This window comes from Leucopleurus acutus, assembly GCF_964270905.1.
Source record: "Leucopleurus acutus genome assembly, chromosome: 7".
NCBI lineage: Eukaryota > Metazoa > Chordata > Mammalia > Artiodactyla > Delphinidae > Leucopleurus > Leucopleurus acutus.
In genome coordinates this window covers 48,547,858-48,562,001 of record NC_139150.1, presented here as the reverse complement: position 1 = coordinate 48,562,001, position 14,144 = coordinate 48,547,858, and the positions used below count along the sequence as shown (strand labels likewise).

At 40.8% G+C, this 14,144-nt stretch overlaps 1 protein-coding gene across 21 annotated transcripts in view; it reads right to left on the bottom strand.

The window, feature by feature from the left end:
* Positions 1-14,144, bottom strand: part of TRPM3 (transient receptor potential cation channel subfamily M member 3) — a gene marked incomplete at its 5' end in the record, with an annotated part of 803,286 nt that overhangs the window by 253,478 nt on the left and 535,664 nt on the right. For all 21 annotated transcript variants that reach the window (XM_082843093.1, XM_082843094.1, XM_082843098.1 and 18 more), the window contains 2 exons: positions 7,253-7,457; positions 8,852-8,931. In XM_082843093.1, the coding sequence (XP_082699219.1) occupies positions 7,253-7,457; positions 8,852-8,931 (285 nt within the window). The remainder of the gene's footprint in view (positions 1-7,252; positions 7,458-8,851; positions 8,932-14,144) is intronic.

The following is a 14,144-nucleotide window of genomic DNA, read 5'->3' as shown; positions in this document are numbered from 1 at the left end:
GCAAATAAGAGTCTGTCTAATTAAGTCCAGCACTGCTTACTTTTCTAAATAATTTAATAGACTCAGCCCCAGATAAAGAAGAGTCTTTGAGAAAGGACCCAACAATGTCTGCTGTTGGGCCATTTTGGTATTGCTCTCTCAGTCAGCTTTAAAAGTTACCTGGAACCCAGTCTAGTAAGAAAATGCCTAAACCAGAGCTTTAGTGTCTTAGTACCTTCTTCCTTGGTCCTCATGTTCTGGTTTTTATAAGGCATCTGCATGAACTGCCAGGTTGTTTAACAGCCCAGGAATGGATTTGGGGGGCATGACTTTTTTGGTAAGATGTGGCTTGGTATAGAGAAGAGAGAGGAAAGAATCCTTCACTTACTGTCAACTCTGAATGTCTCTGTTCTGTGTCACAACTTCTTTCTCCGTAAAGTGTGAGAGACGCTGGTTTCACTGCTATCTCGCTGGGGTTTGTCAAGTCTGAGAACTGAGGACAGAATACCACAGAGTCCTGGGAAGGGCTCAGAAAATTGCTCCATTAACCTAGGATATAATTTTACAGAGAGCTCTTCCTGCTTACAGCTTTTGAGTGTAATTAACCTCATCAAATACTAGTGATTTTATAATTCTATTAGAAAGTTTTCAAAACCCTTATAAAGAGTTAGAAACATAATAGTAATTAGCTTCCTTTCAAAACATCTATTATAAGCTGCACCAGGAATACATGACAGAGAAGAAACAGAACTGATGGAAAGTGCTAAGGATCCTGAGTTTGAGAACTATCTTTGTCAAATAATTGGGTGACTCTCAGAAAATAATTTAACCTCTCTGGGCTTGAGTTGCCTCATCTATAAAATAGGTAGAGAGATTAGGATTATTCAGTATTTTTTAAGCCTGGCTGAACAGTAGATTAACTGGGTTAACTTTTAAAACACTTTGGGGACTTCCCTGGTGGTGCAGTGCTTAAGCATCTGCCTGCCAATGCAGGGGACACGGGTTCCAGCCCTGGTCTGGGAAGATCCCACATGCCACGGAGCAACTAATCCTGTGCACCACAACTACTGAGCCTGTGCTCTAGAGCCTGTGAGCTATAACTACTGAGGCCGCAGGCCACAACTACTGAAGCCTGTGCACCTAGAGCCTGTGCTCTGCAACAAGAGAAGCCACCGCAATGAGAAGCCCGCGCACCGCAAAGAACAGTAGCCCCTGTTCACCGCAACTAGAGAAAACCTGCACACAACAACAAAGACCCAATGCAGTCAAAAATAAATAAATAAAATAAATAAATAAAACACTTTGGATGTCCAGGTTCTATATCAGACCAATGAAGAAGACTCTCTGGGAATGACTCCTGGGCATGGGCATTGGCAGTAGCCCCACAGGTTACTGTGAACCTCCAAGTAGAGAACCACTGCATTGATCCCTCAAGGGTTGTTGGTGATCAAAGTCCTGTGACATCATGCTGTACTGTCTATGTGGTAACAGAGATACATATGTGAGATATGGTTCTCACATAGCCCACCACATTTTAATAATGAGTCCCTTTTCTCCAACTGTATCTTCTACCAAACTATGGCAGATTCTGCCTCAAATTGTGTCCAGATCACATCGGCATTTTGAAGACCTAAGTGCTTTATTTTGGGCTGTCTTGAGGGGAAAAGTTAATGTTATATCTTATTTTTTAAAAAATTAATGAAGGTCAAAGTTAATCTGCCCTCTAGAATTTTTTGACCACTTTGTTAAAAATCATTTCAACTTTCAAATATTCTTGTCAGGAGAAGGGGACCAAAGACATATTAAGTTAGTTGACCTGTTTCACTTCAGTCTTGGTGAATATTTAACCATGGCTTCCCCATCTAAAGACTGGCACTCTTTAACAGACAGTAGTTGCTGATTTTTCCCTTTGATGAACTGCATGTCGGTTTGTTGGAGAGAACAAGAGGTAAAGAAGGCACAGGTTGGCACAAAATGACTGTCCTGCCTGATAAAACAAGTCATCTGTCCTATGGATAACTCCACCCCTTTGTCTAGACAGGAGAATCGGAATAATTCAAGGCCAAGTATCCAAAGTGGACAAAATGCTCATTGTGCCTAGATGAACAGTGGGGACTCCCACTTGTTAAATATTGGGTTATAATAAAAAAGAAAAAGTGGCCCTCATTTGGCAGGTTAAGACTCAGAAACAAAGGTTTCCCCTTGAAGTGACTGCTCTGAGACCACCTAGGGCAGGCGAGACCTAGCCTCAGTGCCAGCTTCATGGTCGTGCCACCAGCCCAGCCACACTGCTCAGAAGGGCAGTGTTCAGGGTTTAATGTTCTGCACTTGCTGTCTTGAAATTCCTGACAAATTTACCCTTGAATCCGTGTTTTGGAAGTGAAGGCTGATGGGACAGTGGGGCATGTGCAGAGGGCCTGGAGCCTCGGCTCACACGTCAATCACAGTCGCATGTCCTACCTCCTGCTGCCTCGCCAGAATGGGATTTCATTCATACCCGCTCCTGCCTTTAGTATCCCTGCCAGCCTAGCCTCCCCTCCCCAGCCCTGCCTGGGGCAGCTGACAGGGCCGTGTTCCATCATTACCCTCCATCTCTGGCTGGGACCTGGGTGCAGGCAAGGGCAGGGGCAGGGGCAGGGTCGGGCATGTGGCCTGTAGCACTGGAGGGCAGGGTAAGGATGTCCTTGCCTTGGCCTGGCAGTGCCGCAGTGGGTGGTGTGGGCAACTTTGTGGGGAGCCTCCCCCACTGGATACTGAGCACCCCCAGTGTGGAGATGGCAATCCATTGACGGGTTGGGGCTGTAGTCATGGGAAAGGGGCATAGATTTCCCTACCCCTGCTGAGGGCCTACATTTTCATTTTATACTGGGCTCCACAAATCATGTAGTTGACCTTGCCTAACCTGACTGTCAACAGACAGCTCTGGGCTGGACAGAGCTATGTGGGGCCTGGGGAGGGCTGTCAAGGTTCAATGTCCTAATGTGTTCACTCTTCTGGAACAGAGTGAAAGATCTAGCTGTCTCTTCAAGTTTTTCCTCTACTGTTAGATACCATAATATACACATATCATATAGTAGCTGTGTGACATAGAGAAAATTACTTAACTTTTCTGTGTCTTAGTATGTTATTCTGTCATGCAGGAATAATAATGCTAGTGTCATAAACATGAAATATACAAACACAGATAAGTACTTGGCACAGTGCTGGGCACATAGTAGATATTTAATAAGTTTTAGTTGCCATTATTATTGCGACTGTCATTATTATTTGCTACAGACCCTGAAAACAGTTGCAAAAGTATCTTCATTGATACTTTGAAGGACACATGTTCTAGTAAATTTATTTGGAGATTCAATCTCCAGGGTTCTTAAAAATTTCAAATTCACTAGAAATTTTTAGGAGGGGAAAAATTTCAGGTAGAAGAAAATTGTATAATGAGAAGGAATCTTGGCTTTGTCCATCATAAAAGGCACAAATGCCACACCTACAGTAGCTGTCTAATTTTTGAAGTCTACAGTGAGTAAAGTAGAGAGGATACCAGGTAACAGCTCATTTTCTGTTTTGCTAGAATAAGTGGATACAGGAGGTTGACTCAATGCAGAAGTCAAAGTGTATAATGTGGTGGTTTACAAGCCACATGTCTCCAGTCACTGATGAACTGGTGTCCACAGTGGTAGCCTCCAATTAGTGACTGTCACTAACACCAGTGTATGCAGCCTGGTACTCCTGTGGAAATATGTTAACGTATCTTTGGATTCCTAGGAAGTAAACAAAGCTGCTTCACTGTGCCATTACTATGATTTTCATAAATATATTGAGCACTAGCTGTATACCGGTGATTTTATATTCTCTCTAATCCTTGTAACCATCTCATAAGGAAGACATGCCCACTTTATAAATAAGAAATCTTGAGGCTCAGCTAAGTTAATTGGTTTAGCCAAGACTTTTTTTTTGCGGTACACGGGTCTCTCACTGTTGTGGCCTCTCCCGTTGCAGAGCACAGGCTCCGGACACGCAGGCTCAGCAGCCATGGCTCACGGGCCCAGCTGCTCCGTGGCATGTGGGATCTTCCTGGACCAGGGCACGAACCCGTGTCCCCTGCATTGGCAGGCGGACTCTCAACCACTGCGCCACTGGGGAAGCCCTAACCAAGACTTTTTAACTGGCGGAGAGAGTGAGTGTTTAGACACAGTTCTATATGACTTCAAGATTATGCATTTTATTTTAATTGATTGCAAAGCCTCTCCTGTAAGTATAGTAAGTGAACACTTAGTGGAAGTGATAACATAGCAAACATTAATTTAGCTTTAACACCAGGTACTCTTCTAAGCACTTAATATATATTGACTCACTTAATCCTTGCTACAGCCCTATAAAGCAGGAATTACTATCCTCATTTTGCAGATGAGTAAACTAAGGCACTGGGAAGTTAAATAAACTGGGCCAGATTTTAAACCAGTAAGTGACAGGCCAGACTATAAACAAAGCAATGTGGCTTCAGATTCGGGGCTTAAGAACTAGGTGAAGAAATCAGAACTTCTTGAATTATTATTATTATTATTTTTAAAATTTTTTTAAGGAATTCCTTTATTTTTATTATTTATTTATTTATTTTTGGCTGTGCTGGGTCTTTGTTTCTGTGCAAGGTCTTTCTCTAGTTGTGGCAAGCGGGGGCCACTCTTCATCGTGGTGCGTGGGCCTCTCACTATCGCGGCCTCTCTTGTTGTGGAGCACAGGCTCCAGACGCGCAGGCTCAGTAGTTGTGGCTCACGGGCCTAGTTGCTCCGTGGCATGTGGGATCTTCCCAGACTAGGGCTCGAACCCGTGTCCCCTGCATTGGCAGGCAGATTCTCAACCACTGTGCCACCAGGGAAGCCCCTCTTGAATTATTTCAAAGGGTTAACTGAAAAATTATGACTTGACTTTCTAAAATAATATACCAAGATATGCACCCAAATGTATGTCCTTCAGAGTATTAATCAAAATATTTTTAAAAATTTTCAAAGCCTGAAGCAAACAATAATGATGATAGTAGTACAAATAGCAGTTAAAATTAATTTTACATCTATTATGTGTCCTGGCACTGTGTCAGATGACTTACATATGCCATCTATTTAACATTTATAATGGTAGTATTATTATTCCTAGATAACAATAAATTACTGAGGCCCAGAGAATTTAATTGATGTTTCTCATGTCACACAGCAAATATATGATGGTTCTGGGATAATCTTAGACTGTCTGCATCCAAAACCCACATTCTTCACTTCCAAACTAGTACTCCATTCTTTCAGAATTTTTAGTGGTGGAAAACTTTATCTTCTGAGAACAGACCTGATTTTTAAAAACTAGCAGAAGCCGTTTGTGACAAAGCCCTAAGTTTTTTGAATTTTAGGTACTCGGGATTAACTTCTGATCAAAAACATCATTTGAAGAAAATACAGAGTGCTTTTCTCTCATGATCTATAAATTGTCTGAAAGCAGTCCCCAAAACTTGTTCTGTGCACTCGTGCATCACGGTAATTAGAATCTCCCTAGGTGATGACTTTGGAGGAATGCTCTACTTAAGACCAAATTTATGCTCTATATTTGACAGACACTGCATATTAATGAAGGAAATAATGGCTAAAATGGGCTTGTGGCACCATGCTTACAGGCATCATTTAAGCACCCTATGAAGTCACTGGGTATACTACTCTATAATGATTATTGACCACTAAACCACTTCTTCATCTGCAGCACTTTTCTTATAGGGAGAACTTTCGTGACTTTTAATTAATGCACGGTTCCAGAGGATCCACACTGCATATGGTTCAATCTCATACTGTGAATGGGGACTGTATTGAATTGGGAACCCTTAAGGATCTTGTGTGGGCATATCCAACTCTTAAGTGGATGAGGAAGTTACCAAATCTTCATTTCCCTTGGTTCTGTCCAGGTCAAGACTACCTAACCCTTTCTTTGTTTTCCCCAGGCCTTTCTGGGGGTTGCACATAGCATCCTCCTTTTCAGTATATTGCTCAGAATTAATTTTCTTAGGGAAGAACTGTGAGAATAGCTTGGTCAGCTATTCTTGGTGAAGAAAATACTGCAGTGGGAAGGGGGGGGATGGGGGAAAGGGGAGAGAAGAGGAAAGAGACAAGAGAGGTGGCTTTATTGCACATTTTTAGACTGTAACTGGTGTGAAGTGACTTCCCCTGCATTTTGCAGTATGCTTCTCTAAGAAAAATTTCCTCTCCAAACTCAGAAAGCTCCATGGCATGCCTGAGAACAGTCATCTCCAACTGCTCCACCCTCAACTAACTCTCTCTCTCTCAAAAGTTAGAAGCAAGCTTGTTGGAATACAGCATTTCTAGAATTTCCAAAAACACATGGTAGACTTTCCTCCTGGCAAAATCTGTCAGCCAAGTAGGGAGAGGTCCATGATGAAAGCTAAAATTTAGAAGCAACAGGGCTTCCCTGGTGGCACAGTGGTTGAGAGTCCACCTGCCAATGCAGGGGACACAGGTTTGTGCCCCGGTCCGGGAAGATCCCACATGCCACGGAGCGGCTGGGCCCGTGAGCCATGGCCGCTGAGCCTGCGCGTCCAGAGCCTGTGCTCCGCAGTGGGAGAGGCCACAGCAGTGAGAGGCCTGCGTACCGCAAAAAAAAAAAAAAAAAAAAAAAAAATTTAGAAGCAACAACTCTTAGAAGTAAAATTTGTATACTTCCTAATGTCTCCTTTCCAAAAAAAAAAAAATGCTTTTCATATGGAGCTGTTCTATTGAGAACATTATTGAACGCAGCTGCTTGAAGAAAAAGCACTCAATTTGGATGACAAGATCTCTGTTAGAACAGGGAAGGAAATAGTCTGAGATGATAATTTCTACCTTGAATTGAGAGAAATGCTAGTTACGAACAGAATGAAACAGAGACCTAAAGTTAAGATATTTTTTACCAAAGGAGTTAGAAAAACATGTCTCAATGGATGAGACCCAGAAAATAAAATAATGAACAGTGGATAACTGTAGATAGCTACTTGTTATTATTATTAAAAACAAGAGTCACTGTGTCTGATCTCACACTAATCATTTCAAAAATCCTGAGAGGAAGGTTTGCCCCATTTGACAGAGGAAGAGCAGAGAGGCACAGGAGCAATGCAGTTAGAGCAGGTCACCCAGCCAGGGACTGGCAAAGCTGGGATTCGGCCCAAAGACTAAATCTCCAGCTCTTCACCATTCCTTTGCAGGACTTGAGATAGAATTTGAGAAGTGACTGAATGGTTTCTGATTACCATGGCTTTGTTGGAATGGCCGCCTCCTTGGAACTCAATGGTCCCAAAAGCATCTGTGGGGCTGAGTTGAGTGTGCTTGCTGATGGACCACTTCTCAGACTGGATGTCATTTCGGGAGAGGCGACTTTCATTTTTCTCATTCTGAAGAACTGAGATACTGGGAGTGAGGCCGACATGCTGGCCTATTAAACGCCCGCAGCAACACCTATAACATAAGAGGTCAAAGTGAACCCCTTGTATTAGTGACAACTGTAATACACACTGAAGGCAACCTGCTGGAGAAACCTACAAACCGTAGCAAGCCAGCGAGTCAGTTTTCAGGTGGAAACCATGTGGCCATACCTGGCAAATGGTGAACTCGGGATTTACTTGACATACATTTCTTTTCTTTTCTGGCTCCTCCACATTTTCCTCTAGCTGTATAGGCTGTAACATGCCTCCCATCCTTCTGCACCTACCACCTTTCACACCTGCCACATTGTTCAGGATTGGAACGAAAAGAACGAATGCCATGTAGATTTTTCTACTTCTCACTCCTCCCATCTATCAAATCTTGCACGAAGGACACTGAACAGCTTTGAGGGAAGAATTTTAACAGGTACATTTAAATAAGGACTCTCAATCATATGTGAGTCACAACCTAACTTGTCTTTTCCCAATTGACACTCTCTGTCATATATCCAATTCTGAGAATGAAGATCTGCAGCTGAAGTGTTGCTGAAGAAACAATGAAAAAATTATTCACAAGGTATTTGAAAACAAAATTCGCCCCTCATATCATGAAAATGTCCTTCATACTTTACTACTAGCACTGTTATGACTATTAGCAATAATACTGATACAGAGCTATCATTTATTAAATACTAACAATGTGACATTCATTTTATGAGTAAAATATTATAGTTTTGAAGGTTAGGTAATTTGTTCAAGGTTATACAGCTGGTCTATAGATTCCAGAGTCTATACTTTAAACTACTCCATTATACTGCCTTTTCATAAGGGCATTTCCAGACATTCATATGTTACTTTATCCCAAATGCTTTCCACCTTATATACTGTTGATCTTCAGGAAGGTAAGTAGAATATTGGATAGAAATCTATCCAGTGATTGGATAGAAATCTGAAGGTCTGCAGTCTAATTACTAATCTGCTACGAGTATTTCCTTTAAAAGTCTCTTTTTCACTGCAGCAGAACATTTTGGTAAAAAGTAAGCATTTTGATGAAATGCTGGAAAGGGAAAACCAGTAACCACACTAAATATATATATATGTATATGTGTATAGATATATATATATATCCCATTCATTTATTTTTTTTATATATATATATATATATATATATCCCATTCCTATAGACAGTGATGAATTCCCTTCCCTATGGTGTAGCTTTTATTTTGTACAGGCTCTCAGACAATTAACTGCAGGCATGGCATATTACATGGTGTGTACATATGAGATTGCTTCAAAGATGTCCAGCAACAATTAAAAAATGATCTTTTAACATCTGTTCTCTTGCAATGGATAGTGACTGCTATCATATTTTTGTTCCCATAATTGCTACTTCAAGTTCTTGCTACATTATAGAGACAGCAAGATTACCTATGGGGGTCTTTGGTGCTGGGTATGATGTGAACACATTCTCTTTTATAAAACGCTCTTTCTATCCAGGACTTCTGAGCCTGAAAAAAAACAACAAAAAAAGAAGAAGAAAGGTGAACACAACCTTTAAGCATTTTTGACTAGAAAGCAAAATTTCATAATCACTTAAGAGACTAGTGTATCATAAACTGAATTGAAATTGTGGTTACTTCACACATAAACACTGCATATAACAAAATCAATTATTACCAGAATCTGCTGGTTAGGTTATTTAACATTATAATATGAGAGTTAAAGGAAATGACCATAATAAAAAATGTTAGTAATGAAACTATATACAAGTTCATAGTGACTTTTGAAGAACAGAAAAACAATGCTATTTACAGAGAAAATGAAAGCCATAGAGCAGGATGTTTATAACCCTTTAGTTAACAAGTATTCAGTGGTAGGAAGAAATATATCTAAATAAGCATATGGTTTTCATGGCTGACACTTCCATTATATTTTCCTTATAGAAAGAGAGAAAAACAGTGAGGAAATTACATAATTTGAGCCCTAAACCATCACCATGCTTTTACTAAAATCCAAATTAGCAATGCTTGAATATGGAGGGGAAGAAAGGAAATGGAAACATAGGAAGATAAATGTCTTCATCACAGTCCAAAATTTCACAGGTAATGCCTTTGGAAGGAAGATACCACATTTTTTGGCAACCGACATGCCTTTCAGCATAGCAAACATGGCTTCTTAGAATGAACACTGTTGGGACTGTCCACCCAGAAGCCTGGCCACTGAGATTGGGCTCCCAGAAGGATAAAGGAAGTTTCAACAAACTGTACTATCTTTGTTCCAAAGCAGTGTCCATCCTTCATCCCTTAACCCCTTTTTTTAGCAGGATTTGAAACAGTAGAGGAGCCTCCTACGAAATCCAGTAAGCTACTCAGAAGATTCCTTCTCTAAGCACGTGTTTAAGACAGAAGTTGCTAGAGTAACATGTAATGTTATGTCTACAAGGTATCGTCTTCTCTCTAACCCAGCATCAGGACCAAATTCCTACTTTTAAAATATACAGGACCAAAGTGCAACTAAGCTGTTTACCTGGCCTGTCCCAGTGACCAGTGTTAACTGTTACAAGCCCCTGCTTGTTGGCTGTAATTGATATTGACTCTGCCAGGGACCCAAATGTCTGTATAAGTTGTGCTAAGGTCTGGTTTGCCCTCAACCCCTTAATATTGCACCTGCCTCCTCTCTCACAGTGGAGTCTACGCAAGCATGTAGCACAGAAGGAAGTAGTTGTCTTATATTCATGACAAAGCACATTTTAAAAGTAGCAACGCGGGGGATGCTTGAGGGATACAAAGGACCTGCATCCTGTTTCAGTCATGGTTACAATCAGGTTGCATAATTTCTGAGTGTATAAACATCGTCCAAGTGAAAAGGAGCACCCACCCTGCCACAGAGATCCCTGGGTCCAGGTGGCCCTCTGCACCCTCAAACCACAAAACTAACATTTGCAGTCATTTGTCATCTGGGCATGGAAAAAGCCCCAGTGTCTATTCTTAAAGATTTTTCTTCTCAAATACATATGAAAAACTAGTGGGTTCATCTTTGCAGCAGAAATGAGCTTAGCAGCATAGATAACCAGTCTTTATCTTCGTAAAAAGGCTGTAAGTTAAACTATTCATAGGCTGTGATTTTTCCTAGAAACTGAATAGTTTCTTTGATAACATCTCTTGGCAGATAGATGGTAAAAATATTCCTCACTGGACATCTGAAACCAACTTTTCCTTCACCTTGGGGAGCAGAAAAGGGAGAGCATACTTTCCCTTTTTTTGTGGCCCACGATCTGGGAATTTCAGGGAGTGCTGATCAATACTCATTGAGAGAAAGCAGGAATGGCAGTATCATGTGTAGACAATGACGTTTGCAGTTAGAAAATGTTGTCGTGAATGGGATTCTGCAGCTCGGACAAAGTCGTATAATTTCTCTGATCCTTGGTTTTCCTCACCTATAAAATGGGCACAAACATAATGCCTGACACAGAGTTGTTATCATTATTTAGGTACCAAGTTTTCATCTCAAGAACAGGGACCAGTCCTAGGTTGGTCTGGTACTACAAGTTCAGATAAAGGGTTAGATGATATTACTATGAAACTGCTGTAGCAGATCTGACCTAAATTGATTTCACTTTGCACTGGAGATGATATGCTCCCAGAAGGCCTGGCTGGCCACAAACGAGGTATACAGAAAAGTTACTTAACTTTCCTGAGCTTTTTCTATAACATGAGGGTACCACAGCTACTTTGGAGAGTTGTATTAATCAAAGCAAATGATTCAGAGAAAGCACCTGGCACATAGTAGGCACTCAGTAGTTAATAACAATGCTTAACCTTTATTACGGGTTCATCATGTACCTGGAATTGCGCTGTATACGTATTATCTCCATGGAGCCACACAAGAAGCCCATGAGGGAAGTACTACTATTATGTCCATTTTACCAATGAAAAAATTGAGTCAGAGATGCAGCAGATTAGAAGACAGAGTTTGAACGTGAGCAGTCTGACTCCAGAGTTCACACTCTTACCCACTCTACTCAACTGCCTCTCCAAATTAGGTGTTACTGGTATTAAATACCCTAGATCTGGGCAGTGCCATCTGGGCTTGCCTGGGAGTGCCTTCTAGAGGCATGTCTGGGAACCAGTTCATACCTGCACCTTTCCCCTCCTTATTTCCCCCTTCCAGTCCCCACAAGTGGAGTAATGAACACTCTGCTCTCTGTTCCTCTCTCCTTGGGGTCAAGGATAGAGGTGGGACATTAGGCAGACATCAGAATATAAGAAAGACGTAAAAGAAGTGGGGGGGATCATTATAACGGCTACCCCAAAGAAGTGTAATCACACAGGACGCCCAACTTGAGAATCTCGGGGCCGCAACAAATAGATTAGACTTTTCAAGGGCACCTCCATTATTTCTCTCACTCATGGATCCTGGTTTCAACTTGGAAGGCCCTGGAAGGTGTGTAATAAGAATGACTGCATATGGATTGCCAACTTGTTTGTTAGTCTTTAAGTAATCTGACTTATGTGCAGTTTAGCAACTTAATTACCTTCTCAAAGGTGAAAAGCTACCTCACTGTCAGCAAAGGGATTGAGGATCAGTTTTTATTTCTTATTATTAGCAAACTAACAGTTTCTCTTGCAAAAGCATAGAAAATTTGAGAGGGGAAAATGTAAAAAAATCTTTCCATCATTCATAATTGAGTTGGATTCTCTTTTTGAGAAGAAAAGCATAATATATAACAGGAAGAGTGCACGTATAGCACATGAATTAGGAATTCTACCAAATATCATGCACAATTTACTATGATTTATTGTGGGCTTTGCTTTATTGTGCTTTTATTCAGTCTTCAGTGTGGATGGATATTAGATTTTTAAAATCATTTTCTTGGAGAAGGCATATTTGATGTATAATCATGATTTAACTTGTTCCCTAAACTAATTCCCTTTTCTTTTGTTCAAAGGCTTTGAACTACTCTGTGTGAAGCTTTATACTTGGTTGCAACATCCAGCTAAGTTAGCACAGAATGGCTAACCTTATTGTTAGAAAGAATGAAACAGTTTTGACATGCCATATTTCTAGCTGACCCTTTAATTCTCTTCTAACGCAAAACTTCAGCAGCATGCCTTAAAATCTCTTCTTTCTAAACATGCTTTGGAGGGTTCATGTACTCTTAGAAAAGGTGGCTTCTATCAGCTCTTAGAAAATCACTTTTCTAAAGGTAGAACAGTCACATCACCATGACTGAGTTTGTGAAGGGCTATTTTCTTTCTTGTCTTTCTGCATTATCAGTCATGTGTGATGTGTAATAGGGAACTGTTTTTCAAAGGCTAATAATTAAAGGACATCTTATTCAAAACAAAAATGAGGACATTCACATTTCAAGAAAAGTATAATAACTCTCAAAGAATAAAGTACGTATGAATTTTGAAAGTCAAATATACAGTCAATAAAGCATCAAAATAATTGGAACTGAAAAAAGAAAAAAATATTGTTTCATTTAAGCAGGTTTCAACTCTTTTTCACAAAGACTCTGCTACAAACATTAGTCTCTCAAACTTCTTTGACTCTTCTTACCACCCACTCCCCATTAGCTACAGAATTAAGACCTTCTCCGTGCAACAATGATTTACAAGTACTTACACAGAGTATGTATTAAATCTGTCTACAGAAAGTCTCAGAAACTGCTACTGCAATCTACCCTTTAGCAGGGCAACTTAACAGGACACCAATCCAGTCCAGTAACTGCAAAATTAGAAAAAAAGGAGTCCACTAACTTTATAGGAACAAATAAAGCAAAACTTTACTACATCCCTCATTTTGAGACTCTCAGGTTTAAAAGGTACACTCTGCCCTAATCAGAACAAAACACCAAAGACCCCAAGGTACTGAATGCCTGTGTTCATTTTTACCTTTTGCTTTCCCTCAACATCTCCCTGGCATTCCCTGGGTCTTCCTCTAGATCCCCAGATCCAGTATTGGGAAGTTGAACAAGAAGAAAATGAGCTGAAATCATTTTACCTGAGCATTGACTCTGGGTGGTGGCAAAGGCAGTCCCACGAGCGGCTCTTGTTGCTTTCATTTTGCTGTGTCTGGGGCTGGTCATCCCGTTAATAATGCTCTTATGACCGCCCACTGGAAAAAAAGTCACTTGCCCGGCTCTTCCCCCAAGAGACGTTTCAAGTAAGCAATGAATTTGGGCAGATTAGCCCCTTGGAATGTGCTGCTTTGGGATTAGCCTCACTAAGAATCCCATGGACATTCCCTCGCAGCCCTCAAACACTGCTTGATTTGAACATCTAATCTGACGCCAGAAGAAAAACAAATCCCCGGAGAGATCGGATTTAACTGGCACAAGTCCTGACAGGCTCTCCCCCCTTTTATTTTTCCATTTTCAGAGAGAAGGCTTGTGAAAGTGTGATAAGGTGTTCTGAGTTCTGAAAAGTTCAACTTTGGAAAGCAAATCCTTCTAAAGAAACAGTATATTAATGCTCCGAGTGGTTTGAACACACAAGCGGCATTGTTCATTCCTTCCCAAAGGATGGAATGATAGCATTTCTTTAAAGAGGAACTGCTAAAAACTCTGAATGTTTCAAAAGGATAGCTGGGTCCCTGAATGTGAGCCCAAGGAGAATAAAGTTGGGGTCTGTCAGTAACCTTCCACAACTTCTGAGATGTCAATAAATAATAATAATAAAACTGATCACACTTCTTATCCTGCAGCCCCTCCCCCACT